This window comes from Seriola aureovittata, chromosome 9, assembly GCF_021018895.1.
Source record: "Seriola aureovittata isolate HTS-2021-v1 ecotype China chromosome 9, ASM2101889v1, whole genome shotgun sequence".
Classification (NCBI taxonomy): domain Eukaryota; kingdom Metazoa; phylum Chordata; class Actinopteri; order Carangiformes; family Carangidae; genus Seriola; species Seriola aureovittata.
In genome coordinates this window covers 16,586,200-16,612,932 of record NC_079372.1, presented here as the reverse complement: position 1 = coordinate 16,612,932, position 26,733 = coordinate 16,586,200, and the positions used below count along the sequence as shown (strand labels likewise).

At 40.8% G+C, this 26,733-nt stretch overlaps 1 protein-coding gene across 5 annotated transcripts; it reads right to left on the bottom strand.

Annotated features, from left to right (window-relative positions):
* Positions 1 to 403: 403 nt before the first annotated feature.
* usp19 (ubiquitin specific peptidase 19) lies at positions 404 to 26,539 on the bottom strand. Of its 5 annotated transcripts, none has more exons than XM_056384729.1 (26): positions 26,229 to 26,539; positions 24,671 to 25,043; positions 18,161 to 18,289; positions 17,722 to 17,858; positions 16,938 to 17,501; positions 15,222 to 15,606; positions 14,613 to 14,769; positions 14,451 to 14,522; positions 13,305 to 13,420; positions 11,846 to 12,084; positions 11,499 to 11,691; positions 10,573 to 10,706; positions 10,228 to 10,386; positions 10,010 to 10,120; positions 9,789 to 9,899; positions 9,552 to 9,653; positions 9,327 to 9,467; positions 9,103 to 9,221; positions 8,842 to 8,985; positions 7,934 to 8,316; positions 7,733 to 7,843; positions 7,305 to 7,521; positions 6,308 to 6,460; positions 5,997 to 6,163; positions 5,715 to 5,890; positions 404 to 1,686 (listed from the first exon to the last, which is right to left on the bottom strand). In XM_056384729.1, the coding sequence occupies exons 2-26, from the start codon at positions 24,876 to 24,878 to the stop codon at positions 1,546 to 1,548; spliced, it is 4,569 nt and encodes a 1,522-aa protein (XP_056240704.1). In that variant the 5' UTR covers positions 24,879 to 25,043; positions 26,229 to 26,539; the 3' UTR covers positions 404 to 1,545. The 5 variants fall into 5 exon arrangements, with proteins under 5 accessions (XP_056240704.1, XP_056240705.1, XP_056240702.1 ...); XM_056384730.1 differs by having other exon boundaries at positions 11,846 to 12,078; XM_056384727.1 differs by lacking the exon at positions 404 to 1,686 and adding an exon at positions 1,802 to 4,237.
* Between the last annotated feature and the right edge of the window lie 194 nt (positions 26,540 to 26,733).

Below are 26,733 nucleotides of genomic sequence, written 5' to 3'. Positions count from 1 at the left end.
CTGTTTATTTGTGCTTCAGTTCCTGTGTCCCCAACAGACATTTTGACCCGTCACAGAACAAACGCAGGTGTAATTAATAATGCTAAACATGCTGCGCTTAGAGTTTGATTGTTTTCACTAAAGAAAAAAACAAAAACAAAGGAAGTGTGAGGTACAGTTTGTACCTGCTACACAGTCCTGAAGCAGGAGCAGATCCCCCTGCTCATGGACCTGCAACAATACTTTTTGTTGTTGTGTCATAAGATGATTTGAGTGTTTTTTTTTTTTTCAATGCTACATTGATTCTTTAAAACAGTCAATCACAGCCATCACAGCCCGAGCTGACATCTTCAAAGGAATGGTTTAGAAGGAATGAATCCGGGCCTTTGGGACCAAAACAAAACAAAACTAAAAAGCACTAATGTCAGCAATACTCAAAATTGTTTTTATTTATATTAACCATTCATATGAATCCACAGCAGCATTTTTAATGATCCCCACTTTATATACGCAATCCATTACAAAGGAGGGAAGGGGTGAGACCGGACAACTCACGCAAAACAGAAATAATGAAATTTAGCAAAATTCCAGGTGGATGGGGAGGGACTTAACAGGGGCTCGGGTTACAGCCTGAATGAACATGCAGTCATGCACATTTCAGTTTATACTGAAGCCTTTGACAATTGCATCCACAGGATCGAATATCCAAACAAGTACAAAAAACAAACAAAACCCGCCAAAGCAACAGAAGCCAAATGAAGTTTACAAAGCAAAAACAAAAACACAAACAGTGTGTGCCCTCTGTATTTAAAAAAGAAAGAAAAAGAAAAAAAAAAAAGAAATGTAGCAGGTCTTCACCCGTCTCACATTTGTTTTCTACAATCCTAATCCAAGTTACTGAATAACCTGCCACAGACAAATCAAACCAGGCAATACCTCAAAAAACAAAACAAAAGAAGTAAAAGATTTACGCACATGACAACAATCTTCACTCAAACTCCCCAAATTTACCCTAGTAATCCACCGTAGCTGTAGCCAGGGATTAAAAGGTCTGGTAAAGGTTAGCAGTGAGGTTTTTAGCTTGAAACCAGACCACAAGGTGCGTTGGTGCGTGGGAGCCTGGCAGGCACTCCACTGACTCTGTTAGGTGGTTGAGGATGAGCTCCTTTAGCAGCAGCTAACAGGAGCTATGAGATTATACAAGTGTGTTAGCGTCTGTGTATGCGTGTCCCCCTATATGCACTGAATGAATATAATTACATATACAGCTCGTTAAGTCTTTATCAATGGGTAAGTATATTAATGTGAGTATATCAATGATGTGTGTCTAGTTAGTACTGAGTACACATCTAAATGTGCATCTGAAGGTCTGTCACAAGTGAGTGCTGTCCAGTCCTCAGAGACCACCTCCAGATCTTCCAGCACTGCACGGTTACTGTAACGACGGCTTCAGGCGCCTGTGTAATAAATGAGCACTGATCTGTCTGCAGCCGAGGAGCAGTTTCCACCCGGGAACCTCCCTGGATCACCGGCTCTGATCTGCATTCTCTTCAGTCCTCGTCGCGACTAGTCCACCTCCTCCATGTTGCTGTAGGATGGCGCCGTGCACTCTCCAGAGTGGGCAAAGAGGTCAGAGGGCACCTCCGGGGTCAGCGACGGTGGTCCTTCAGGATCCAGGTCTGTCCCGAATAGTGACTGGCTAGAGGCCTGTAAAATAAACCAGTGTGAAGAATAAATCATGCTGGTTTAGTACACTGGGAGATTTCAGCTGTGTGAGGAGAAAGTGGTGAGGATGTTACATGACTTCAAAAACATACATGAGGACTATAAACACATGGAGATTTTATTTCCAAAAGGAGTACAATACTTATATATGTATGTATATATATACATATATATAAGGAAGCAGCATTTATATGGAGGTATCTAGATACATTATTGCAGAGAAATTATGAAGGCTAGAATTTTAAATACAGTACTTGCAATGATTTTTTATCGACAGTTCAATGATTTAAAGTATATTACAGTCTTTACATTATTTCCTCACAAAATATAAGTCATGATTATTCTTGCCAATGAACATTTTATAGCAGACTACACACATTTATCCTTCAGTCAGGCCCGTTTCAATCCAGTCAACATCAAAAGAAAGAAAGAAAAAAAAAAGAAAACAGCAGCAGCATTTAGATGATTTAAAAACAGCAAAGCTTGTCATAAAATTAAATCCTCTTCACTGCTGCTTATATATTGGGTATAAACAGCTTTCATACTGTCAAGTTCATCACCATAGCAGTGTATGCTGAGCACAAGCTTTACCTAATAAAGTTTTAAAACTACATGGACTTCAGTCTTGCATATATCTGAGTTAAGTATACACAGTCTGATGGTGCTATACCAAACAATTAAGGCAAACATAGGTCCTCTACACTGCCATGATACCAGAAGATTTCCCTGAGACCCAAATACACACCACCCACAATGACTGCAGAGTAAAGACATCAGCTATGGACAGTTTGGAGTCTAAAATGTGAGGAAAAAAAAGGTTTTTTAGGTGGTTACGTCATAAATAAGGAACATATTTTGGGGTTTTCAAATTAAATCAAAAGCAGTAAATAACAATGATGCACTGCAGTGTTGCAAGAAAACAATATACTCATATTTTGTTATTTAACTGCACTGGTTGCACATTGACTCCACAACTGTCCATAATAAACCTCTGAAGCGTCCCACTCAAAACAAAGCAACACAATTAAAAACATCACATTCACAACTGGACGGTAATTCCCAGTTTGTGCATCATCAGTCACTTTCTCGTCTTATTTTTTTGTAGTGTGTTCTTACTACAATTCATCCTGAGAACTCAATCCTCACCTGCCTATGGCTTAAAAAAGTTCCATAAAAAGCAACTAAAAACAGATTGTGACAGAGTTTTCAATAAAAACCAAAACACAAATGTTATATAGGAAAAAAAAAAGACAGTTAACTGCAGTACATATCGTTGACAGAGACCATTTAAAACACAAACAGCAAATTTTAAGGCCTAAAAAAATGAATGTTATTCATGTAACGGACATGGAAAAGGCAACAGCAAATAGGTCACACACAAAAATAGGTACACTTTGCTTCATGATATAGAACATTTAAAATGAATCACTGCCTCCTCTCAGACATATTCCATTCATCTCTCTTGCATTCGTTCTGCAGGAAGTTGCCATCTTGTAGTGCAATTAAAACTAAAGGCCTTTAAGCGACTTCATTTCTGCACTGGAATCATTTTCTCATTATTAATAATTACTGTACAACTATAAAGCGTCTTTGACAGAAAGAATCTTAACTCAAACACCTACATATTAGCATTTTTGTGAGCTTTCAATCACACCTCACAGTCTTCCTGGTCCTTGAGTGACAATTTAATTGTTGTTAAAAGACAATGATGAGCTTTTCCACACGACTACATCTTCCATGTGTATGTGGGTGTAATGATTAAGGCTGATCATGTGAGAACTATTGTTAAAAATATGTTTCTAAAAACTACACCCTTGTTAAAAAGTACACATGCACTGGAAGCAAGAGTCAAAACAATGCATAGAGGCAATGTTGTGAATAGTTAACACTCAACATACCAGTACTGTGTGCTGACAGAATCACTACTGCAGCTTTAACTATAGGTCTTCTTATGATGACGGGGCATTGTTTGCCGTCACTTCGTCTACATGTTTCCTTAGCGTGTTTCATTGTGTGAAATAGTGCCAAAGGTATTTAAAGGGTTGAGCCATGTCCAGTTATAAATACATGTCAAGTGTTGCAGTGTTGGAGAGAATGGAAAACCATTTTACTAGCTGAAGACTGATGTGATGTGAAAGTATTAAACTTCCTACTCTCCAGTTTATATCTAACCTCTCCTTTTTTGAACAACCTCACATTCATGCTGCTGAAAGCCCCGAGCCAAAGCAAGTCCCCACCCAGCCGGTGCTCAGGTCCAGTTGGCTTTGTAAAGAAGAGGGTAGACCAAATTGACGAGCAGGGCCAAAACCGCCGTCAGCGTACCCAGAACAAAGTATCGCACGCAGTCGTCGTCGGGATAGTCCGACATCCTCTGCCCGCGGTGCCGTCGCACCGGCCCTTCAGTTCTGTCTTCGTCTTCCTCATCCCTGTTCCTCTGCGTTTGTCGCCTCCACAGCGCAGAGCGGAACAGTCCGCGGGGGCCTTCGTCAAGCCCCTCCTCTTCCTCCTCCAGTTCCCGCCATATTAGAGAGGCCTGCGATTGGCGGAAACCGGTGTCAGCTTCTGGGAAAAGGCGTGGTCTAACACATGCTATGATTATAATCAGAGACATTCAGCTGATCTATCTCACAGTCAATCAAATGTGTTGATTAAAGGACGTAACCTGACGTTCTCTGTTGATAGTCTAAGGACAACATCAGACAATCTGAGACGCTTTCAGAAGTCACATGGACACGTGTGGAGGAAATTCACATTATTTAGTAAAAACACAGTTAAGTAAATCAAAAAATACAAGAAAATCTTAACTGTGCTCTTCAAACCCTTTCTCCAAGTCCAAAAAGTTAAGGTATATGATTCAGTGTCGAGTGCTGACTTAAAGACAATCATTACAACACAGATACAGAAGTAAATCCGTTTCTAAAGTCATAAAAATGAACCATTCATCTCCGTTTTAGGATCACATACAGTCTCATTCCATCATCAGCATCACAAGGTTGCTTCCACAACCTCTGTGATTAAAGCTAAGTGTAAAAACACAATGCATCATCAAGAGTGAGAGAAATCATGCTCTGCATTTGTAGTAGTGCACACCACTGAAGCTGCTGAAAAACTAAATGTCACGAGATGCTAATGCTGCCAGACAGCTGAGCTTTGTTGAGCTGAGAATAACAGACCATCTCTGTGACAGATCTATCCATCATGAAGCCACTGGGATGGAGTTATTAAGCATCACAGAGCGGGAGCTCTTATCAAGACTAATTGAAAAGAGGCACTTTTTTCTCAGAGGCACTTATCACACTGGCTTTTCTAGCGCCTGCCAAACACGGCTAATTCCTAAACAGTGGGGGACAAACTTATCAATTTGCTCCAGTTCAAGGAAAGGAGGATTTGTATTCAAGTTGTATTCAAATATACTCTTCATGTTTTTTGCAGCTCACAATACCTGGTGAAGAAGCTGTAATCATTTCTCAAAGTAGCAGACACAACCTGAGTGTAGATACTGTAGAATAAACATGTGATACCATCGTTGTTCGAGGATGAATCTGCAGATTCTCCTGTTTTAAGTGAATTTTCAGTGGTCACACTCATTGAATTAACTGTCATGAGATATTTTCCCAAAACCCCTTTTACACCTTTTATTTAATCATAGACTACACTGTGCCATTATACACTACTGCTTTCATTAACCTGTTAAATTCAGGTTCTGAGAAACCAGAAATGTTGTGTGAAGAACAAGATGTGAGTGTGTGTGTGTGTGTGTGTGTGTGTGTGTGTGTGTGTGTGTGTGTGTGTGTGTGTGAGTGTGAGTGTGAGTGTGAGTGTGTCTGATCTTGAAGATTAAACTGAATCAGCTGCTCTCTTTAAAAGGTAAAAAAAAGTTGGTGTAAGATGTGAGTTAGCCAAGTGATATTACAACTTTGGATAAAACCTAAACCTCAGCTGCTTTACTTCAATGTGAAAAGCCCTTTTACAGACTCGGACTCTGTCTCTTGTGGTTGTGGCGCCCTCACCTGGCTGGCAGTAGCTCCTGCTGCAGTAGGTGACTCGGCTCCCATTGGCCTGAGGAAGCGCGGTGGCCTCTCCACGGGGGAGTTTCGTCGCCGGTAGAACAGGACATAGGCGTAGCGCGTCACCACCTGACTCTCTTCCACCATTGTCACGGTGCTGTCATCAAACAGACGCCAGCCTGCAGGAAAGGGAGGATGGGTAGAGGAGAAGGAAGAGAGGTTAGCAACAGGGCAGCAGAAAAGGGAGGCTGGAACGCTTGTGAAAACCATCAACTGCACACTCACCAACATCACTGCGCTGGCTGTTCTTGTCACTTGGCAGGCGAGCGTAGGCCGTGTAGTGGCCTCCTATCATTCCACCATAGTGGTTGATGACGGCATACAAGTCATAGATAGGAGGCTGCTGCATCTCATCCTTCTGGCCAATACAGAACTTGCTCAGATCCAGATTCCTACAAGACAAGAACAACAAGTGAACGCAGTGATCAAAGTACTGCACGAGCCTTTAATCACCAAAATCATTCTATGAAACAAGTGGTTTGGTGTAGAAAAACGTGGACGAGTTGATATGTAAAGTGACTTTTTAGTGCGTTTACCTGACGGGGAAGTCAACCATGTCGTTGATCTTATCCCTCCAGATGAAGCTCCTGAAGGAGAAGCGTTTGAGCTGGATGATCAGAACATTGGGCAGACGCCACAGCAGCAGTTGCTTGGAGGCCTCACGGTGCTGCTGGCACTTTGGACAGTACCTTAAAAAACAGAGTATTGTTGATATAGGCCATTGTCATACATTGTTCTGTTCCCCAGTGAAAAAGAAAGACCAAGAACACCACACTTAGGTAATAAAATACTGAAAGAAGTCATGTCTGTTTGGGGTTGAAAATAATCAAATAATAACCAAGGTACACTGACTTGCAGCTATCACAGGGTGAAGCTCATCGCTGAATAGAGCTTAAACACTAGGTCAGTTTGCCCATGTTTGGATGCCTGGGCAGGCTCTGGGGCAGACCTACTCCTGAATCTGAATCTGTGACAAATCTGGTTTCAATTAATTATTCTGCACCTTAGTTTCTTAGACTCATAGTGCTGTTTATTCTGCAATACTCTTAAAAACCTAGAAGTCAAAAATGTATGATTTATTATATAGTCTAAAAACTGCTGAATCAATATGGGTATATTAATCTTTTACAATCTAGGATAAAATGATGTTATGTTTACTCTCACTCTCAATACTGAGAGTAATGTATTCCTTAGCTGTCTTTAAAAGGCCATAACCTTATAGGAAAAGTTTTATTTGCTGCAGTGTTGTGTTTTGTTTGTTGAGAGAGTTTCACAGTGCCCACCTGACTCACTGTACTGACTCACTGCGGTTTGATTTCTATTCTTTTAAGTGTTTCAGTCACTTTATCAAAACTGATAAAAATTCTTCTGTGTAGCTTCTCCAGTGTAAGAAGCTGCTGCCTCTCTGCCTCATTTTATGTCATTGTAAGTATATTTAGGCTTTGGACTGTTGGTATTTAACATTTAATGGCCCAGTACAAATGCTACTGGTCTTATTTTTAAATGATTTATTCACAAAATAAAGATTCCTACCATGCTTCCTCTGGTGCCAGCACCTCTGGCTTGGTGAAGAGGTTGAGGCACTGCTCCAGGGTGAAGTGTCCCGCTCTGGCTGTCTCACTCAACGAGCCGGGGTCCTCCTCATACTCCAGCTCCTTGGAGCTCACCAGGACGTACTCCTTCAGGCGCTCGTTGTTTTTCCAAACCATCTCCAGGGTCACGTCTTCAGGGAGGTCCGCAAGCAAGTCCTCTACAAAGGTGTTGGTGGGGAGGTAGAAAAATAATGCTTGTGTGTTGGACTTTTTCATTTCAACAGTGGACACAACAAAAAAAGCTTATAGCCTAATATCACTTTTTGGACAGTCTTTAACAGTCTCAACAAAAGGCTTTAATATCAACATGTGAAAATAAAATGACTAGGATATATTAAATATCAGTACTGAAGAGAGGTGTGGTCATACCTTTCTCATCCAGCCTCTGCTCCTTGTTGTTAGAGTCCAGCAGAGAGATGTAGAACTGACTGGCATGACCTGATGCGGATTCGCTTGGATGCTGGTACCCGGTTACTGCAGCTGCAAAACATGTCAATGAGAAATAAGGTGATGCAAGAGGTAAAAAAAAAAGAACAAAAACACTGAAGCATCCGCATGTTGTGTTATCACCTTCTGGCCGCACTGCCTTCTCACAGGACGTCTCTTTTTCAGCATGAGGGTCCAGAGAGCAGCAGGACGTTGGCTCAGTGAATCCTGAGTCTGTAGTCCGCATGGTGGAGAGGGAGGTCTGGGAGGAGGACAGGGACTCTGACTCCGCAGAGTGGATGGCTGAGGCCTGAGCATACTCTGCCTGGGATTCAGGCAACAGAGACTGGCTCTCCAGCTCCAGATCACCTGCTCCTACAGCACTGCTACCACCCATGGCCTCATCCCCAGACCCAACACCCTCAGGTGAGCCGGCTGGCATTGGGGGGAGGTCTGCCCGACACTGAGATGTTTCAGGCGACGTCCTGCCTGACTGGAAAGGAGGCTGGAACACGTTGACAGAAAACCTGCACAGAGAGAAAGAAGAACTAAGTGATTCCTCATAATGACCTTAAACTAAAATAAAGTAATGCAAACTTGTTTAAGCCCTTTGAATATATTCTAGTAGAAACACTAGATGTGAAAATGCAATGTATTTTCTCTAAATATTCACATGATTTTCCCTCCACTATCTGGGTCTCAGATGGAAATTAACAAGCAGCTCTTTGTTACCTGTTCTGCCCATGTGGTAAAAACAGGGTAGTTTGAGTGAAACTGGGTTTATACTTTTCTTAATCTTTCAAAACAGCTGAAAGGACAAACAACCAAGTTTGTGCTTCTGCGTCTCTGTGCAAATACAGTAGGTCCAACCTAGTAACACCTGTGTTATCATTTTACATGCCTCAAGCAATTATTCAGACATGAGACCAACATGTGAAACTGACATCAGATTCATGTAACAAGGTGCATCAGCTGTTGTAACAATTACGTGTCTGTCATTTAACATTTGATATGACGATGAACACTAAAGGACTGTAAGTGAGAGCGTGTACCTGGAGAAACCCTCTAGTAGCTGAGTGAGGCGGGTGTAGGAGAGTCGAGACTCCGGCACGCTGACCAGGAAGGGCAGACCCACGTTCTCCATGTTGGGTCGACACAGACTCTTATGATTGGGCCAGTGGGTCCTTTGACATACTCTGAGAGGAGATGAAAAAGAGTTAACATCTTCATAGAATAGTTCATGGACTTAATATAAGAACAAAATGACGTATGCCTTGGTGTACATTGGAAAACACTGTGCCAGGCTGACTCACTGATTGCAGTAGCCCACACGATAGCAGCGAGTGCACCGCTTCAGCTTGTCTTCCTCAGACACTGGAGGCTTCAAGCAGGCGGCACACTTTGAGATGGGGATGTTTGGGACCTGGAGTTTCTGGAGGGCAAACAGAGGGCAAAGAAAGACCGATCAATATCTGCACACACTGATCTATTTTAACATGCTCTAGAAAACGTATAATCAGGAATTGGCTTTTATTACCTGCTGCACTCTGAGCACTATCACCCTCTCTTTGGCCAGGTCTTTGGAGAGCACCTCAAAGCAGAACAACATGTCAGAGGAGGACACCGTGTCCAGGGAATGGGACGGCAGGAACATGCGTTGGAAGCGGTTCTTCCCCACCTGAGAGGAGGGAAGTCCAATTATCAGTTGGATCTTAGAAATTTGTATCAGGGTGGGAAAACCTGATTATTTTAGATATCTCACCTCTGCAAGTCTCAGATTCTCTGGTTTGACCCTCACACTCCTGGAGATGGATTCAAGGACTTCAGCAGTGCTGGAGTTCTCTTTGCTCACACTGACCAAAAACTAGAGACACACAAAAAGGTACGTTAAAGCCTGGATCACATGTAAGACATTTTTACGTTTCCTCTAAACAAAACAACATCTTTGAATTGTCAGTAGTATGACTGCAAGAATTAGAAACTCGTTATTTGATCTTACCTTGATGGGTTTTTTATGAGGTTCCTTAGCAAAGTAGAAAACTGAGAGCACCTTTTGTTTCTGGGGCAGTGGGACTGGCAGGTAGAGGAAAGGGTCAAAGGTGATAGACACCTGAAGAGAAAGACAGAAGTAAAGGTGAAAGGAAGCAGGTTACTCATCACTATACCAAGGCAAAAACATTTACTGTGAACAGCATTTTGTGGAAACTTATTGTGTTTTACCTTGGAGCATGTTGGGCAAACGAGCTTGGATTTGAACTGGCCTTGGAAGAGGTCCACTATAAAGGAGTCGTTTCTCATCTTGTGCCTCTGCCATGCTTCCTCTGCAACCACCTGCAACAACAGACGAAACATATCATCAGGCCTTGATGAGACTGTAGGAAGAAATGCAGGTTGTCATTTCAGTACAAAAAAAAAACACAGGTGACAAAAACACTTACCTCATCCAGGCGTCCGTCAGAGTCAACCGTCTCTGTGTATGGTTTATTCTGGATGCGGTTCAAGTCCTCGTGTAGCCCGTCCAGCAAGAAAGCCATGAACTCCTGAGCGTCATGCTGGGCGTAACCTGTAAACTGACTGGCTTTACTGGCCACAATTGCCTGCAAGGTTACAAACAACACAAAGGAATGAAAACACTGATCATGCTGCACTTGCTACATTCAAAGCTGCAGTCAAAGACAAATGTAACTCTTTCAAAGTAAAACACGTCTTAGCTGGTACAGACACGGAGAAATATTTTTGCACTTTTGTCATATCCAGAAAACGTCAGGGTGCTGCTTGTGTACCTTGAGTTTTGAGGGTTGGAAGGCGTGGTGAGTTCCTTTCCAAAGGGCCCTGAGCAGCACTGCAAAGCCGATGGCCAACCTGCCTCCTGTTCCCAGTGGATTATTGCAGTTGATTTCTGCCTCGAATGCTCGATCTGCAGGGGCACAGAAAATACAGGCATGAGTCACTAGGTTCTTAGACACTGAGGGAAAAACAGTGACTCACCATCATATTTAAACTTAACGTGACTTCCTGTGGATATATATAGAATGGAGTGACAAAAAAGGCAAAACTTTTAATTTGTTTTAAACATGTGAGATGTTCAGGCCACAGCATGTCTTATAGAAATGGCTCCTCCTGTGTTTGCTTTGGGTTATTCTTATAATGAATGTAAAAGAATCAATACAAACCATAACCCTTTGTAGTTTATTTCATATCTAGTTTCATCATCTCATGTTTCATCTATACAGTAACAATTTTCTATCAAATCACCTTTGGTTTAGTCCAAAAACTAGGTGACCTAGATTTTGCTTCAATGTTTTAAATGTTTAAATAGCAGAAACTGTATCTGGCTTATGCAGATAAAAACTTACTGAGTCCACATTAAATTTGCCCCTGGGGGCCCCTTAGCATCATTATTGCATCCATATCAGTAGTCCCTCAGCTACAAGCAGAGGAAGGCAACACGACCACAAGTAATGTGGCGACAATTATCACAACAATATCTAGTATCTATCTGTGTATCAAAGCACAAATAAAAATACACTGTTATATTTCTTAGCAATACAAGAAGGTTGTGTCGTTCACAGCAGGATGGAAGATAAAATAAATGATGTGTTTGGTCAACAGGAGCAAATTTATTTTATCAGAATGCCAATAAAATATACCGGTACAAGTTTTTTTTATTTATTAAGGGCTAAGCAAAGTAGTGTAATACATAATTTACCATGGAAATAATCCCTGAGTTCTCTGGTGTTGGACAGGGATTGGATAACACTGTTCATGAAGCAGGTGTTGCCAAGGTTAACCAATCCTGTAAAACCAGGCAGGCACACCTTCTTCTCCTCCTCCTCCTCGTGGCGCTCATTGCTGGCAGGAGGTGCATGGGTCATGGGCTGCACCATGCAGGTAGGCTTAGGCTAGGACAGGAAATATATGTATGCACACCAATTAATAATACCCAACAACAAACTAGTAAGACCAAATAAGCCAGTAAACAAATCAAAAATGTGTTCCTTAGTCTTGTCTCATTATTACTCTACAGTTTCTATGATTATGTATTTTGTCACTCACTGCGGTAACTGTGGTCTCTGGCTTGGTAATAGCAACATGCTCAGAGACGGTGCGAGGAGCTACAGTATCCAGACCACCATCCTCCACTCTGGATGAAGCCTTAGGGGCCTTGGGTTTCTCCTCCCCGACCCTTGGTGGCTCCTCCTTGGCTGGGAGGCTGTGCTGGCTGCTGCCTGGTTGGCTCTTATCCATGCAGGCAGGGCTGGAGGGCACAGCGACCTTGGCGCCACCCACTGCACCTTAAACAAAGGAGAATGGAGCTTGTGGTTAGAAGATGAAGGTCAAACCCACAGGACATGAACAGTAATAATCAGCTTAGACTTGCAAAATCAGTATGTTCTTTTATATCGCTTCTAAAAACAGATTTCTTTCACAAAGCTTTTAAATAATGTCTTTTAAATATTTCAGATATTTTTACATTTCTTATTTGCGTTTCTATTTTTTTTGTTTTTACTTATAATCTTGAGTAATTTGTCTGCATGTGTTTGCTTGTTATTTTATGCTTGTGAGGGACTTTGTAATCTGACTTTGCTAAGTGCTACATAACTTTAACTTTATTATTATTATTGTTGTTATTATAATAACCTGTCACATATCACATATAACATATGACTTTGAAATAAATTAAGAATCATTAGATCAGACATATTTGAACTAATTATTCTTTAGTCAATTAATCAATACACAAGTGCTGATAGATCAAACCTCAAGTCTTGGTAATGCTTTATTTTAAGGATTTGTTACTTACAAATAATTCCCTTGGAAGTTTCTTGTATAGAAATCATTGTCATCATAGTCATTTTGTACTAATTATGGGGAAAACAGACATTTCCTTGAATGCCAAGCTCCCTTTAAACACAATAAATATTCACTCAGTATTTGTTTATTTCTGGAATCTTCATTCTGAATTATAAGGCTGCTTGAACGCATTTTATACACGTTTAGAACATCTGTGTGTATCAAGTGAATACTGTCATTGTGGACCTGTAAAATAAGCAGACATTTTCTCTATTCCCACGCTGAACTGCTTCCTGGCTCTCAGGGGCCACACAGTCTGCAGCCCACATGAGTCTGGCAGATCAGACTGGTACCGAGATCTACTTACTGACTAAGTTACAGAGTTCAAATTCCTGTCATTGAGAGCCACCTGAAAAGCACACACACATAGTAAACATACACACAGGCAGACGGATCTGCTGTCTACATTTATATCAAACTAGCTCTTCACATGTTAGAGTGTTCTTCCTGAAGCTTTAAGTGCATTGTTTAAGTTTAAAAATATGGTTTTAATGGTGTTTACCTAGGAGGTGTAAATGGTGTATGTTGATTTTCAGATTACAATGTTTACATATGTTCGGGATTGACTAAGACTATCAGAAGAGTGTTATCATTTCACCACATATCACACATTAGAAACTCTATCCGCACAGTGTTGACCAGTAGGAGCCTGGCTGCAGACCTTGTGTGGCAGGGGCCTCCAGACCCCCCCAGCGCTGGCTGTGTCTCTTCTTCAGGGTGATGTCCAGGCGGGATGGGGTGAAGGAGTAGCTGCACTGCTCAGGCTGGATCAGGTTCCTGAAGCACAGGAGGGAGAAAAGAAGACAGGTCAGATAAAAAGACAAAGGGCAGTGAGGTGACGCCAACTCTCACCACCTATCAGCTCTCAGTGTTTCACCCATTAAAATATGAGGTTTCATATTGATTATTTTAAAACAGTAACTGTTTTAAGGAGATTTAAAACATTTAAATTGTGACTCAAAGGACGTCAATAAACTTGATTAATTCAGATTAGACTTTGTGGTGAATAGAATTAAAGGACCGGTGTGAAGGATATAGTGGCATTTGGTGCTGAGGTAGCAGATTGCATCCTAATACATATACTACTATTATATACTAATATTAAAATTCAAACAGCCCCCTCTAAACACAGTGCTTGGTTTGTCTGTTCTGGGCTACTGTAGAAACGTGGCGTTCCAACATGGCAGGCACCATGGAAGAGGACCCGCTCCCTGTGTAGATATGAAGGGCTCATTCTAAGCTAATGAAAACGCAATGACTCGTAGTTTTAGGTGATTATACACTAATGAAAACATAATGATGAATATTATACTCAATTTCTGCCAATATATCCCCCTTAATCCTACACACTGATCCTTTAAATAAATGGCTTCCATGAGTATTTCATTAGCATTAAACAGGATAAATGTCTCAAAATAATCTTTATCACATTTGGGTCAAGTAAGCAATAAATCAAGTAAGTAATAAAAGTAAGCAGTAAAAAAAACAAAACAAAATAAAAACAATAGTACATAGATAAAAGTCTGATTTGACCTGGGATCACAGTTTACTATCAGTACATGTCAGGTACTCCCTTATCTATTTCATGTGTTTGACCTGACCTAGATTTGGACAAATAACTGCTCCAATTTGCCAGTGATACTGGCTCGGTTTCTTAGAAAAAAAATCAATTCAGCAAACATGTACAGTTCATACAAACAACTGCACAGGAAAACATGCAATCTCTGCTGCTTAAATACTGAGTTTTTAAATTTGAAAATCATTTTTGAAAAACTGATGACTGGCTTACAGTGACTGCAACAGTTACCTGAGTTTGACTTGCCACTTGAAGACTGTGTTTGGTCCACAGTCTGAATGAAGCCGCAGAAAGTTAGCATCACTGTAGAAAGACGACACAGAAACATCTCCATCATTCACTGGGATAACTGGGATAACTGCTCTTTATTTGTAACATATGTACATTGACTACCTTGTCTGGAAGATGAGGGTGAAGTCCTGTTCCCTGAAGATGACCCTGGCTGTGTCCCTGCAGATCCCCTTCATGTAAACATTAACCACCATGAGGTCTGTGCCCTTTTCATACGAATCATTCTTCACAAACTGTAGGTTCACCATCGGCTCTGGGGCTGTGGGGAGTTAGGTATAGTTATATATCAGCAAACTCATATTTCATTGATGAATAAGTCAGTGTTCACAAACTATATGGACACTATACACTTTGTTATTGCTTCACCTATCAGCACACACTGTATATACATTGATATTTTCAGAAAATAAACCCTATAGAAAATGGAAAACACAGATGTAAAATTTGTATGGATTGTGATCTATAGTAAAGATGAAGCTTCTTGGATTAAAATCAGGGTCAAAGGTTTGGAAGGTGTTTAATTGTGTTCATTGGGATGTAGCCATTGTTTTTCTACCATCTATTGAAAGGTATGTGAAGGCATTCGCACACACGCACAAGCACACCTCGCCAGCAGTTGGTTTTAAATCCCACAATGACAATTTTAACACAAACGCTTGTATGATAAACCAACACCAGAGGCTTTCTGTATTTTCAAAGCCTTCAACACACCTTCCTGTTGTTTAATTTCCAGAGAGGGCTCCTCCTTGGACTGGTCCCGCTTCTCCTCTCCGTCACAGCTGCCCTGCCTCTGGGCTACACCGGGTGACGGGCCTTGTTTGGCAGCCATGCCAACAGTTGGTGCTGGTACCGTCTCTTTTGATCCTTGCTGTTGGCAGATCAGAGTATCCTGCTCCGATTCCTGCTCAACAGGCTTTTTCTCTGGCTCTGAGTCTGTTCTGTCTCCTGGTCTTGCAGGATAAGCGGAGTCCACTTCACTGTTGAAGTCGACAGGTTTGAGGCAGTCACTGGTGCTGATGGGAGCTGCTGGTTGGCTTTCATTGCCGGGTGCTGTTGCTCCAGACCTGTCTGAAGACTGGGTTTGTTTCTCTGCCACCTGACCCAAAAGAAAGAAAAGAAATGTTATGTAAATCCTTCAGAGAATAATTCTCACCACCTAAAGCCTTGAGATTAACTCAACATCTAAGAGCAGTGGATTCTAAGGTTTCCATGACTCCTCTTCTCCCTCTCTTCACTGCAGTTATCAAGAAGAAAGTGAACAACTTGATTCCAAGGCCGTGCACAGTATCATAGCATCTTGATGCTAGATGTTGTGATGACACCTCATTACACTACACACAGCAGACAAAGCAGTCTCTTGTCTGGTTCACTCCTCTAAACTCAGACAAGCTGTTGTGTGAACAAACTGCAAGACTGTCGTTAGTTGACAGTTCACAATAACGTTTAATTAAATCACAAGTCTCTAAGCTCGAGGGAAACTTGAAAAGGGAGGGCCCACACAGGCCAGATGGTGTTATTGGCTGCCACCTTATGAAATCATAGTGCTGAATGATTTGAATTAATTATTTGGAATTATCCAATTATGATTTATTTCTATAAATTTAAATCCAGTCCTGTAGTTGTAGAAGGTGTAGTTTAAAACAAGGTTATACCAAACATAATCACAACAATTCCTATTGTTTCTACATGAACAGATAAAACAATGCAGTCGCTTATTGTTGAAGTTCTCCCACGGTTCAAACCAGTCAGTCTGAGAGCAAGTTGAGCCCACACTTATTAAGATATTATAACATTACGGTATAATCTTAAATCATATGGCATTCAAAAGTGGAATTATATTTATTGATAGCAGCTATAATATTAATTTGTGACAGTCATAATTACAGTTACAATTTTAAACTGGTTATGGACAAGCATGATGTAAGTTACATATATATATTTTATAACAGAATAAAATTAAACACAAATCACATCTGACAGTTTTAGAGCTGACATGATTAGCATTTTAATATACAATGAATAATTTAAGTCATTGTTTTACTCAAAAAGGCTGAAATGACTGACTCCAAACTCTCAAATGTGAATATTCACTAGTTTTCTTAGACTTCTGTGATAATAAACTGAATACCTTTAGATTTTGGAGTTAAACAATACACTCTGCACTCCAGCAGTTCTGGAAATGTTTCACAGACTGATCTTTAATAAACCATAGTTGTTTTTTTCCTTTTGTTTTATAGAACGATATAATGAACTGTGTAACTGCAAATTCTACTACCATGGCTAATAATCAGAAACTAATATTAAGTGTTCATGTAAATGAAAAAACAAGAAATAAGCAAAATAATTTAAGTAAATACATTTTAACATGTTACATGAAAGAAACGTAGTTGGAGCTATAACCAACCACAAGGTGACAACTTGTCTCACCTGAGTTTTGTTGGTATGGCTGGCAGCAGCGACAGCAACTCCAGGTTTCGGTTCCTGACCGCTGCTTAGTCTGTCTGCTCTGTTGTTTCCATCCCTGCGTTGTGTCTGCGGGCTCCGACCAGCGGGCAGGTGTGTGTGTGGAGCTTTACTATTAGACTTGACAGAGTGTGTGTCCCTGTCAGCAGCTGATGTAGCCTCCTTAGTGGTCTTGGGCGGCCGTACAATGGTGCGCTTGGCACTGGGTTCCTGAGGCTGCTGCTCGGCTTTTGTGACGGGAACAGGCTTGCTGGTGGTGGCTGAGCCTTCTCCAGCTCCACCTTTCGCCCCTACAGAGTCCATGGTGGCTTTGTCGCATGCGGGTTTGTTTTTCATACAGCGCTTGACACCCCGCTCAGCTTTGCCGCCTCCGCGTCTTGACTCGCTGTGTGCAGGTGACGAGGGAGGCTGGGGATGAAGTTGCTTGGGTTTCTCTGAAGACTCCAATGCAACAGGCTTCATCTCTGGTTCCTTGTCATTTTTGGCCTCTGTGGGCGCTGCCACTTTCTCCTTCTCCTTCTTGTTTGACTGTAACAGCACAGACAGAAGCAAAGCCATTTTTATCATTTAACCAAAGGCTGAAGATTCTGTTCACCGTGTGAATGCTACTTTTCATTGTGTCTCAACTAATATTAAACATTTTCATGAAATAATATAAATAATAAATAATATTATGAAAAATACAAGAGATAAAAACAAGACGTAAATATACTCATGTATGGAGAAAGACTCATCTTATGTGACTCACCTTAAGTGATGGCCAGATGTGAAAGGGTATCTTCTTGTGCATGATGATGTGCAGGAAGCCTCCCTTCTCCTTGTACTGGACTCTGCTACACGAAGCCTCAATTTCCTCCTGCAGCTGGCAGCTCCACTGCCGTCCATCTGAAAGATGAAAACATGCATACAGATGTTATTGGAGCAAGACTGGACTCATACACTTGACATATACGGTAAAAGACAAGCTATACAAGTCAGACAAAGATATGTTTCAGTTAAAACATATGTGGATAATGCAATCTCTTAAGATAGGTTTAAAGTTCAACAAGGCCTAAACCCAAATGCACAACTGTGCCTGTTCTTCTTTTCTGATTTAATGTTAACAACATTCAACAGACTTCTTTCTATTTATGCTTCACAGTTTTATTTTCTGTGTTTTGTTCCATGCTTACATTTCTATGACTTACCTGGGAAGCACACATGGCAGTGTGTATCCGTGAAGGTTGTGCTTATGTCCTCTATCCTCTGCACCCCCTCCCCACAGCGCAGCCTGACAGTCACTTCATTGACATTCTGCTTCCAGTCCACAAATACATCTGAAAAACCCAAAGGAACCAACAGTCACATTGATGTACAACCAGAGCAGGAACTTGGGGAAAAAATGCACTTTGCACCATGATTATTAGAGTACATTCATTTTTCATTAGAATACATATTAGTCACAGGCCACTGCCCGAGCTACATGGACACTGCAGAAACATTTTAAAGTGAATCCCATCTGGTAAATATTCAATCAGAGAGTAAAAACAATGCAGAGTACAACAGACAAAGAACAGTTTTTCAGTAAGACCAATGGTGAACATACTGTACCTCTGCTACCCTGAGAGAACACACATGCTCACACACTGAAATGCACCTGCTCACATAGGCCATACCATTGCACTCATGTGCTCAACTGGGTCAGCACAGAGCACTCAGACACAGAGTGAAGCAGACAGTACAGTCAACTCAGCAATCACAGACGGGACATCTAAAATTAGTGTGCCACACAAACTGTATTCCAAGTAAACAAATGCATGAAAGCAAATGATTGACTTATTTCAGAAGACATACCACCAAACCATACACACACTTTAAGGGTACGATCAAGAGCAGAAACTCTGACAGAAAGAACAAAACAAACGTACCATTGTTCATAGTGACCTCAAAGTTGTGGCGACAATTCGAACTAAAAAATCATCCCAAAAAAGAAGCAGAAGGAGCAACAGACGCCCTGCTGGCGTATGGATCCTACACACACACACTTGTGTTTCCAGTCAGTCTTCAACGACGACGACTGGACAGCCCTTAACTTTCCCACTGTCACTCCTTAACTCTCTCACCCTCTCTCTCTAACTTAATCGCTCTAAAAAGGTCACAAGCAACACCCAATCCCTTCCAGCTGGTAGCAGTGGTATTCCCAGTGGAGTCATGCCACAGTGTACTCTCCTGACTGGGTACAACATTCAAGATATGAAAACAATAAAATATACAGTTGATTCACATAATTATAGTCCATTGATGTCACAAGAAAGACATACATACATATTGGACTCGCCATTTCTATCTGCACCTCAAGGTAAAAATCCATAATGAAAGCATAATCAATACAATTAAATCTCAATTAAATAGTATTAGTAGTATTGTTTCATTTTTATTACTATAATTATTAACAGACAAAGAACACCTTATTTAACCATTTATGTTTAAGTTAAATTACAGACATATCCAATAATTGAATAGCTCTGCATTGAGAATATACCCAGTGTCTCAGATTTACTTTAATCATAGGTTTCCTATGCTTCCTATGCTTTCATACAATTTTAAATAGTAGTTTTGTATGATATCTGTGGAAAGAGGACTGTCAGTCTGGAACTATTGTGGCTGGAGGATGTGTTTAGGCAAATGCCTGCTATATTGCCAAATAAAATTATTGCCTCATTAGAATAAGTGCAATAATTACATAGCATTTTAACACTATTAGTGGGCCTGAAAACTATCATATTGGCTTGAGTCTTTATCTGGCCTTGTCTCTACACTTGAAATGTACTAAGACCTGTCAGATGCAACACAGAGTATGTGGTTGAACGAAATCTAATAAGACATTCACTGTATTGACAATGACAACAATTTGACTCTCATCCCTTAAACCTTTCTAATACCTTTAAGAACATCCATGAATTTCCCCTAGGAAATATCTATCTATCTATCTGACAATAGCTGATCATGGACAAGAGTGCTTCTGATAGCAAAGTAAATGAACCACAGTTATGTGTACCAACGGGGTTTGACAGGTACTAGAGAAGGTGTTGTCGAGACAGAGAGAGTTGGGGCATTCTCATGACCTTGACAAACAAAGCTTCCCAGATTAGGATTCTCAGCCAGAATTACTGCACCTCAGGAGTCAGCCAGCAATACAAATATTGTTACACAAATGGACTGTGTAGTGGGAAACCACACCAACATTCAAAACAGAACCAGCTTGACAAAGATAGACACACCCAAACAAAGTAAAGTTCCAGTAAATTAAGGAGTAGAGACAGCCCAGTTTTCTCATGTATAGGTGTTCATTGCCTAAAAAGTTATCTACTGTAGGTTATTGTTTAAAAAGCCCTCTGGTGATATTCAGCAAGACAGCATAGACAACAAAGACCAAATCCAGCAGGATGTTGTATCCACACAAGAATGCTTGGATCCAGTGTCGAGTATCCACACTGGAGGTGCTCCTGGTTAATTATGAAGTGCCGTATCAGCTTCAATGACCCTCGGCATTGATTCTCCATGTCTCTGGACTCTACTGGAGGATGAACAGCATTCTTCCAAAACATATTCCCTCATTTGGTGTTTTGATGCTGGTGGTGGAGAAAGCTGTCCAACACGTCAATGACTGACTGTGAAGGCCACGGAATATGATTCACATCATTTTCATACTCAAACTATTGATCCATTGAACCTTGATCTTGGAAGAGACGACTACCATCAGGATAGAAATGTTTCATCAGAGGATAGAGTTGATCAGAACAACTTTGTGACTAAGGGGACCCAAACCATGCCAGCAAAATGCCCCCCACAACATAACAGCCACTGGATCCCTTCACTGTAGAGGTCAAGCATTCAGGCTTGTACTGTCCTCTCGTGTGCGCCACACATGCCCTCGCCCACTTGTCGACAGTGTGGTGAAGGATGACTCATCTGACCATATCACTTTTTTCCCCACATCTCTGTAGACCAATGTCTCTGGTTTTTGCACCACTGAACTCTCAAATGTGCATTCATCTTTGTAGTGAGGGGTTTACGTACTGCAGCCCTACTATAATATCCCTCTCTGTGACTGTCGATGGATGCCTCTTTCTGAGTCTGATCACGTCCCGTTTTTCCTTACATATCACACCAATGCACGAGGGTCAAGGTCCTCAAATAGACGCTGTCGACCACAATTTCCAACCCCATTTACTGACATCTTTCCGGTAGATCTAAAATTCAAATGTCACGTCACTGTTATTGAAACACCAGCCAGTTGAGCCGTCTTTGTGACTGTAGCTACTGTCATCCATATCCCAACAATGAACCCTCTTTCAGAGTCACTTAGATATTTTCCTGCCATCTTCATACAAAATAAACTGGGCCTTCAGCATCTTTGTATATGCCATAGAGCATGATTGGATGTTAAAAGCTTAATTGTACTATGCAGTGTACCTGTGTGGAAGCAAGTTTTTCCTTTAACTTGTCGCTTATCTGTATCATTAAAGCTTTACTTTGAGCTCTGATCTAAATATATTACTATAAATTTAAGTTGACAAGTTGGAAAACACCAGTTCAAGAAATATAGGTTAGTTACATGTACTCACACATGCTCAAAATGTTACACAAGCTACACAACTTATTTTCCACACACAGGTGGCAAATTCCTCATTTTATAACAGAGTGGTGGGTCAGCCACAAATGAGGGCTGCTTTTACCCAGTGGGTCACTTTAATACAATGTTTAAATCTCTACGGTTTTAATACATTACAGCCTATTTAACAACACTCAGTATTGGCAGATACTCAACATTTTGGAAACCAGTTCAGTGGCAACACATGCAAAAAGAAAGAAAAACTGCTTTGCATTGTTTACTTGCATCTTTACTGACTTTGGATGGATATGAGATGGTGTTGTTATGAAACAACAGGCTTTCAGGCCAAGGGCTTATAGGAAATGTGATGTTCCTTACATGAGCACATCTGCCTCCAGGGATGAACCAGTGTCAGGCCTATCCATCACATGAAGCAACTCAATTATAGGTTTGAGTAATTTAGTCATTAGCAATGTTATCTCAATATTTTAATGATTTATGTGCAGGAAAAAATAAAGGCTGAGTAAGATATGTTTTTCACCAACATGTATAAGTGAGCTGGTTTTTTCCTTCTAGGGAACACAAGCAAATAGTAAATGGTATGGACACCTAAAGCAAAGGGAAAGCATGTCTCTCTCAAGGATTTTGCAGAGCACTTTAATACCCTCAAATACTTAAAAGGTCATCCCTAAAAACTCAGAGCAGAGTTTACTGAGCTCTACCACTAGAAGAAGATGTTGGAACCAAGAAATGTTGACATGTTCTTACTGTCAAATGTGTGTGGGAGTGTTTTTAAAACAAGAAAAAGATGTCCACCTCTGAATGGCAACCCTCCTCCTCCTCCTACAATAAAATGCACATTCAGCCACAAGCGCTTCAATAAAAGACATGAAACATCAGAGAGGAAAGCTATACTCACAGCCGCACATGAGCATGTAAAACTCAAAAGAAGAAAAAAAAAAAAACCTTTAATGAGACACATCCCACAACAAATGAAAAGTACAGTATGTACAAAGCAGCCAGCTCATACAAAAAAGCTTCCACGTAGCAAAGGAACAGTGGGACTAAATAACACAAGGCTGCATGTGTTTTTACTACTGATCACAATGTTGATCTTTGCTATTTGTAGATCAGACCAACTCCTTAATAACTGAAGTGAAAGGTGTTAAATGTTTCAATGCCTCATGCAGAATAATTAATATCATAAATGTATGACAACAGAATGGATGAATGACAACAAAACTGTAACACATCCATAACAGCAGTCTCTATCTAGATATGTTTCTTTGATAATGATGCCAAATTATAAGCCTAGTATTTATACCTGGAGCAATCTACACTTTATTCACACTAGACAAAGTAAAACTAGAAAATCCTAACATTTGAGAAGCTGGAGCAAGGTAATGTTTGACATTTATCCTTTAAAAAACACTTCAATGATCAAACCATTATCAGAGTAGCTGCCAAATTATTTTTCGTCAATCTGCTAATCGATAAATCAACTAATAATTCAACTTCATCTCAATATACAGACACTGTAAGCTGGAAGGTTAGACAACATCTAACATCTGACAGAGCTGACATCTAAACTGTCAAATGAAACTGTGTTTTCTGTTTGAGTTCCGCTGCTATGGGATTCCCTAGCCGAGGAACTTAGGTTAGCAAACTCAGCAGCCTCTTTTAAATCTCTCCTCAAAACGTACTTTTCCCAGAAGGCAGTAAACCTGTTGCTCATCTATTTTTGCTTGTTTTTATTACACATTATGTTTTATCAGGTCCTATGTTCTATGATTTCTATCCATGTGTCTGTTGTTTATTTACTTTTTTAAATCTCATTCTGTAACGGACTTTGTAACTATGTTTTGAAAAGTGCTGCACCAATAAAGTTATTAAGATTATTATTGTATATTTATATTATTATTATCATTATTATTATTATTATTATCTACAGCAGCCACCAGATATGTCAATATGTCAGTTTTCATATTCATGACCGACATGTTTTTGCTTTGATTACAACAGGAGAGAGAACATATTCCACCTATGCATGACAATTAAAAAATAAAGAAATAAACAGTGTACCTAGATGATGTATACACAAACCTAATGCGACAATGCATTGCGTACTATGCAAATATGGCATGATATATTACATCAGTGAATCTCGTTATTCTGCAAGCAGCTAACAAATACTAGCAGTTGTTGTTAAACAACCAAAGTGTGTTGTTTATAAAGGACTTCTATGGAGATTTCTTGTAAACAAACAAAAGTTGTTTATATTCAGTCTCACAAAAACACACTGTGTGTTCTTGTGGTCTAATAAACATGTTCTACCCATTTCTTTTCCTCATAAACACTTATATAGGTGATTTTGTAAACTGTGCTTTGTTTAAATCTATGTTTGCTTTGTCAATCAGTAATCAGCATCCTGCTGCCAGTGTCAGCATCATGACACTGGTGACAGGATGTGAATCGCCTCACCTGCAGGTTTGTGTGTGGAGATTTTGACCACTTTGTATCAAGCACATGTACAAAGACACAAAGGCACACACAATAAATCCTCCTGGTGTTATTTTTACACTAATCTGCTAACTGAACGTTGGTAACAATAACATACGAAGATATTAATATGCACTGATGTAAATAATGCACAATTGTAAAAGGTTAAAAAATCAGCTTCTACATTTTTTTATGTGGAAGGACATGCTTTCACTATGTTTGTGAGACCTCAAGGATATGCACTGTACAATATTGTGAGAATCACTGAATGTAAACATAACTTTGTTTACAAGAAACCTTCACTGGACACCTGTAACATAATGATGGTAGCTCCTGGACATTTCAGATACCTCTAAGTGAAAAACAAAATACACTCAGCTTCTCAGTTACAGGTGTGCTACAATTGTCAAATAGGTCTATACACTGCAATTTAACTGAAATGAACTTCTATATTTGCATAATGTACATTTAGTTTGGAAGATACTACAATATGTATACTGCAGTGTGGTTATAATGTGTTATTCCAATTTCATTTTTTTAATAATATTTTAACCTGACACATGATCTGCAAATGAATCAATAACAACTGTTTTATTGTCCTTACCTTTCTTGACTTCTGCAATGACCCCATCTGCCGAAGCAGCTGCTGCTGCTGCCCTCTTGGCCTCTCTGCTCTCCTGATTGGCCCTGTCCTTCTGCTTCTTCTTACTGGTATTGGAGGACAGGTCTGAGCTGCTGTCCCTCCCGCTGCCTCCTCTCTGCTGAGCCCCACCGCGACGGCCCACTGTCTCGCTACCACCGCTGCTGGCCATCTTCAGGCACTTGGCACTAACAGGCCGCCCGTCGCCGGAATCACTACCGCTGCTGGGGTCTGGATCTGAGGTGTGCCTCTTCCTGCCTGGCCCGGCTATCTTGGCGATGATACTGGTCTGAACTCTCCCAGAACAGATTCAGGAAGGCTAGTAAGGGATGGGGACCTAAGGCAGAAGGCAGAGAGACACTTAATAATCGTGACGAGAAACTGATGATAATCTACATGATTGCTTGGCATCAGTATGCGCGCTGTGTTCAGTGTCTAACAGTGTAATGTGAAACAACCCAGGTAAACATAATAGTGTTTGCAATGTTTGCATCATACAAACACAGACGCGCGCGCAAGCACACACACACACACGCACACAGGGAAGGAGTGTAGTTCACTGCTTTTAAACTATTTATTTTTATTTTAGGTTATAAATAACAAGGCCAAACAATACTTGGATATTGTCTTACAGGATAAAGCATATGGCTGTACATAATGTTAGCCGAACGAAACCGACGTTGAGCCTTGCCTCGTTTCCTTAGCATAGCAACAACGAGTTGCTAGCTTGGACAGTCAAATGACAAACAAAGGACAACAGCTAAATCAGCCATTTTATTCGGCGTTTAACACAGCACATCTACAAAAAACTCGGGTAGTGTTCATTAAGCTAGTTCGCAAGCTTAACAATGCAGCTTTCCGTGCCCGGAGTTGTTAGCTTGGTAACGGGCAAGTTAGCCAGCCGACTGCAGGAGGTTCGTTTATTTTAAGACACACGTGTTGGAGGCTGTCATGTGCCTGTCATTATGAACTATACGCTCTTCCAGTTTATACTGCCAAGATGACGTTATTTTCCGAAGATTATGTTTTGTCAACCCAATTTACTGGAATAAGCAAATAACCTTTACTCAGTAACATTAGCACGTTACTTTAATGTACCCGGTACACATTGGGCAGCGTGGAACAACACAATTCGTGTACAGTGGTTTGGGGGTTAACTTAATATTATATACTGTAGCTAATTCAACCGTACTGGCTACACCGACTGAAATTATCCAGCCATAACAATACTTCATACTGTCAAATAGCATTATAAGGCTACAGTTAATCAGAAGGACCACTACACCTTAACTCCTACCCGTGTATTCCAGCAGAGCGCAAGACAAGTCAAACAATCCAACGCTCCTACAGTCTTCGAACATCTAATGTCATTAGCTACACATAGGCTAACGCTAGCTAACAAGAACGGGTTGATATGGTTACCTATTTTACGCAAACACCACAACATGACATCTCCTGACACCAGCCGCCCGTCTGAGATTAAAAGGCCCAATGGATACTGACACAAAAACGGGAGACTTACGGGGCTTCAATATGATGGGAATTCCGTTCCTGACACACAATGGCCGGCGACTCCTTCTGCTACTACCGGCTGCTAAGCTCCTTCACGGCCGTGGGCCGCTGTGCTCCTTCCCGCACTCGAAACCCCGTAGTCCACGGTGTTTCTGGAATATTCTTTCCTTTATCCGGGACCCATTTCTGGAAACTTAACGCTACTTATTTCCGAAATTCAAAAGAAAGATAACAGTAAAAAAAAAAAAAAAAACTGTTCAGTTTGTTGCTGTCATTCGGCCTATGCGGGCTGAGTCCTACTTTTAACAAAACACTCTACTGTCCGGCCAAACCTGAAATGAGTGCGCGCATAGACCACTTCCTGGCTTGCGCATTCACGTGATCTCTCTCTCTCTCTCTATCTCTCTCTCTCTCTCTCTCTCTCTCTCTCTCTCTCTCTCTCTCAGTTTGTACAGTACATTAAAACCAGGCTGAAACAACTGATTTAGTTTGCAAACATGGGAAGATGCACTACA

Bases quoted from the DNA above. Each gene is read 5' to 3' on its own strand.
- usp19 (XM_056384727.1), bottom strand. From the start codon at position 24,878: ATGGCCAGCAGCGGTGGTAGCGAGACAGTGGGCCGTCGCGGTGGGGCT. The intron at 10,387-10,572 runs GTACACAAGCAG...GTAACCTTGCAG, and splicing joins TCCAACCCTCAAAACTCAAG to GCAATTGTGGCCAGTAAAGC. The intron at 10,121-10,227 runs GTAAGTGTTTTT...CTGTTGTTGCAG, and splicing joins CTGACGGACGCCTGGATGAG to GTGGTTGCAGAGGAAGCATG.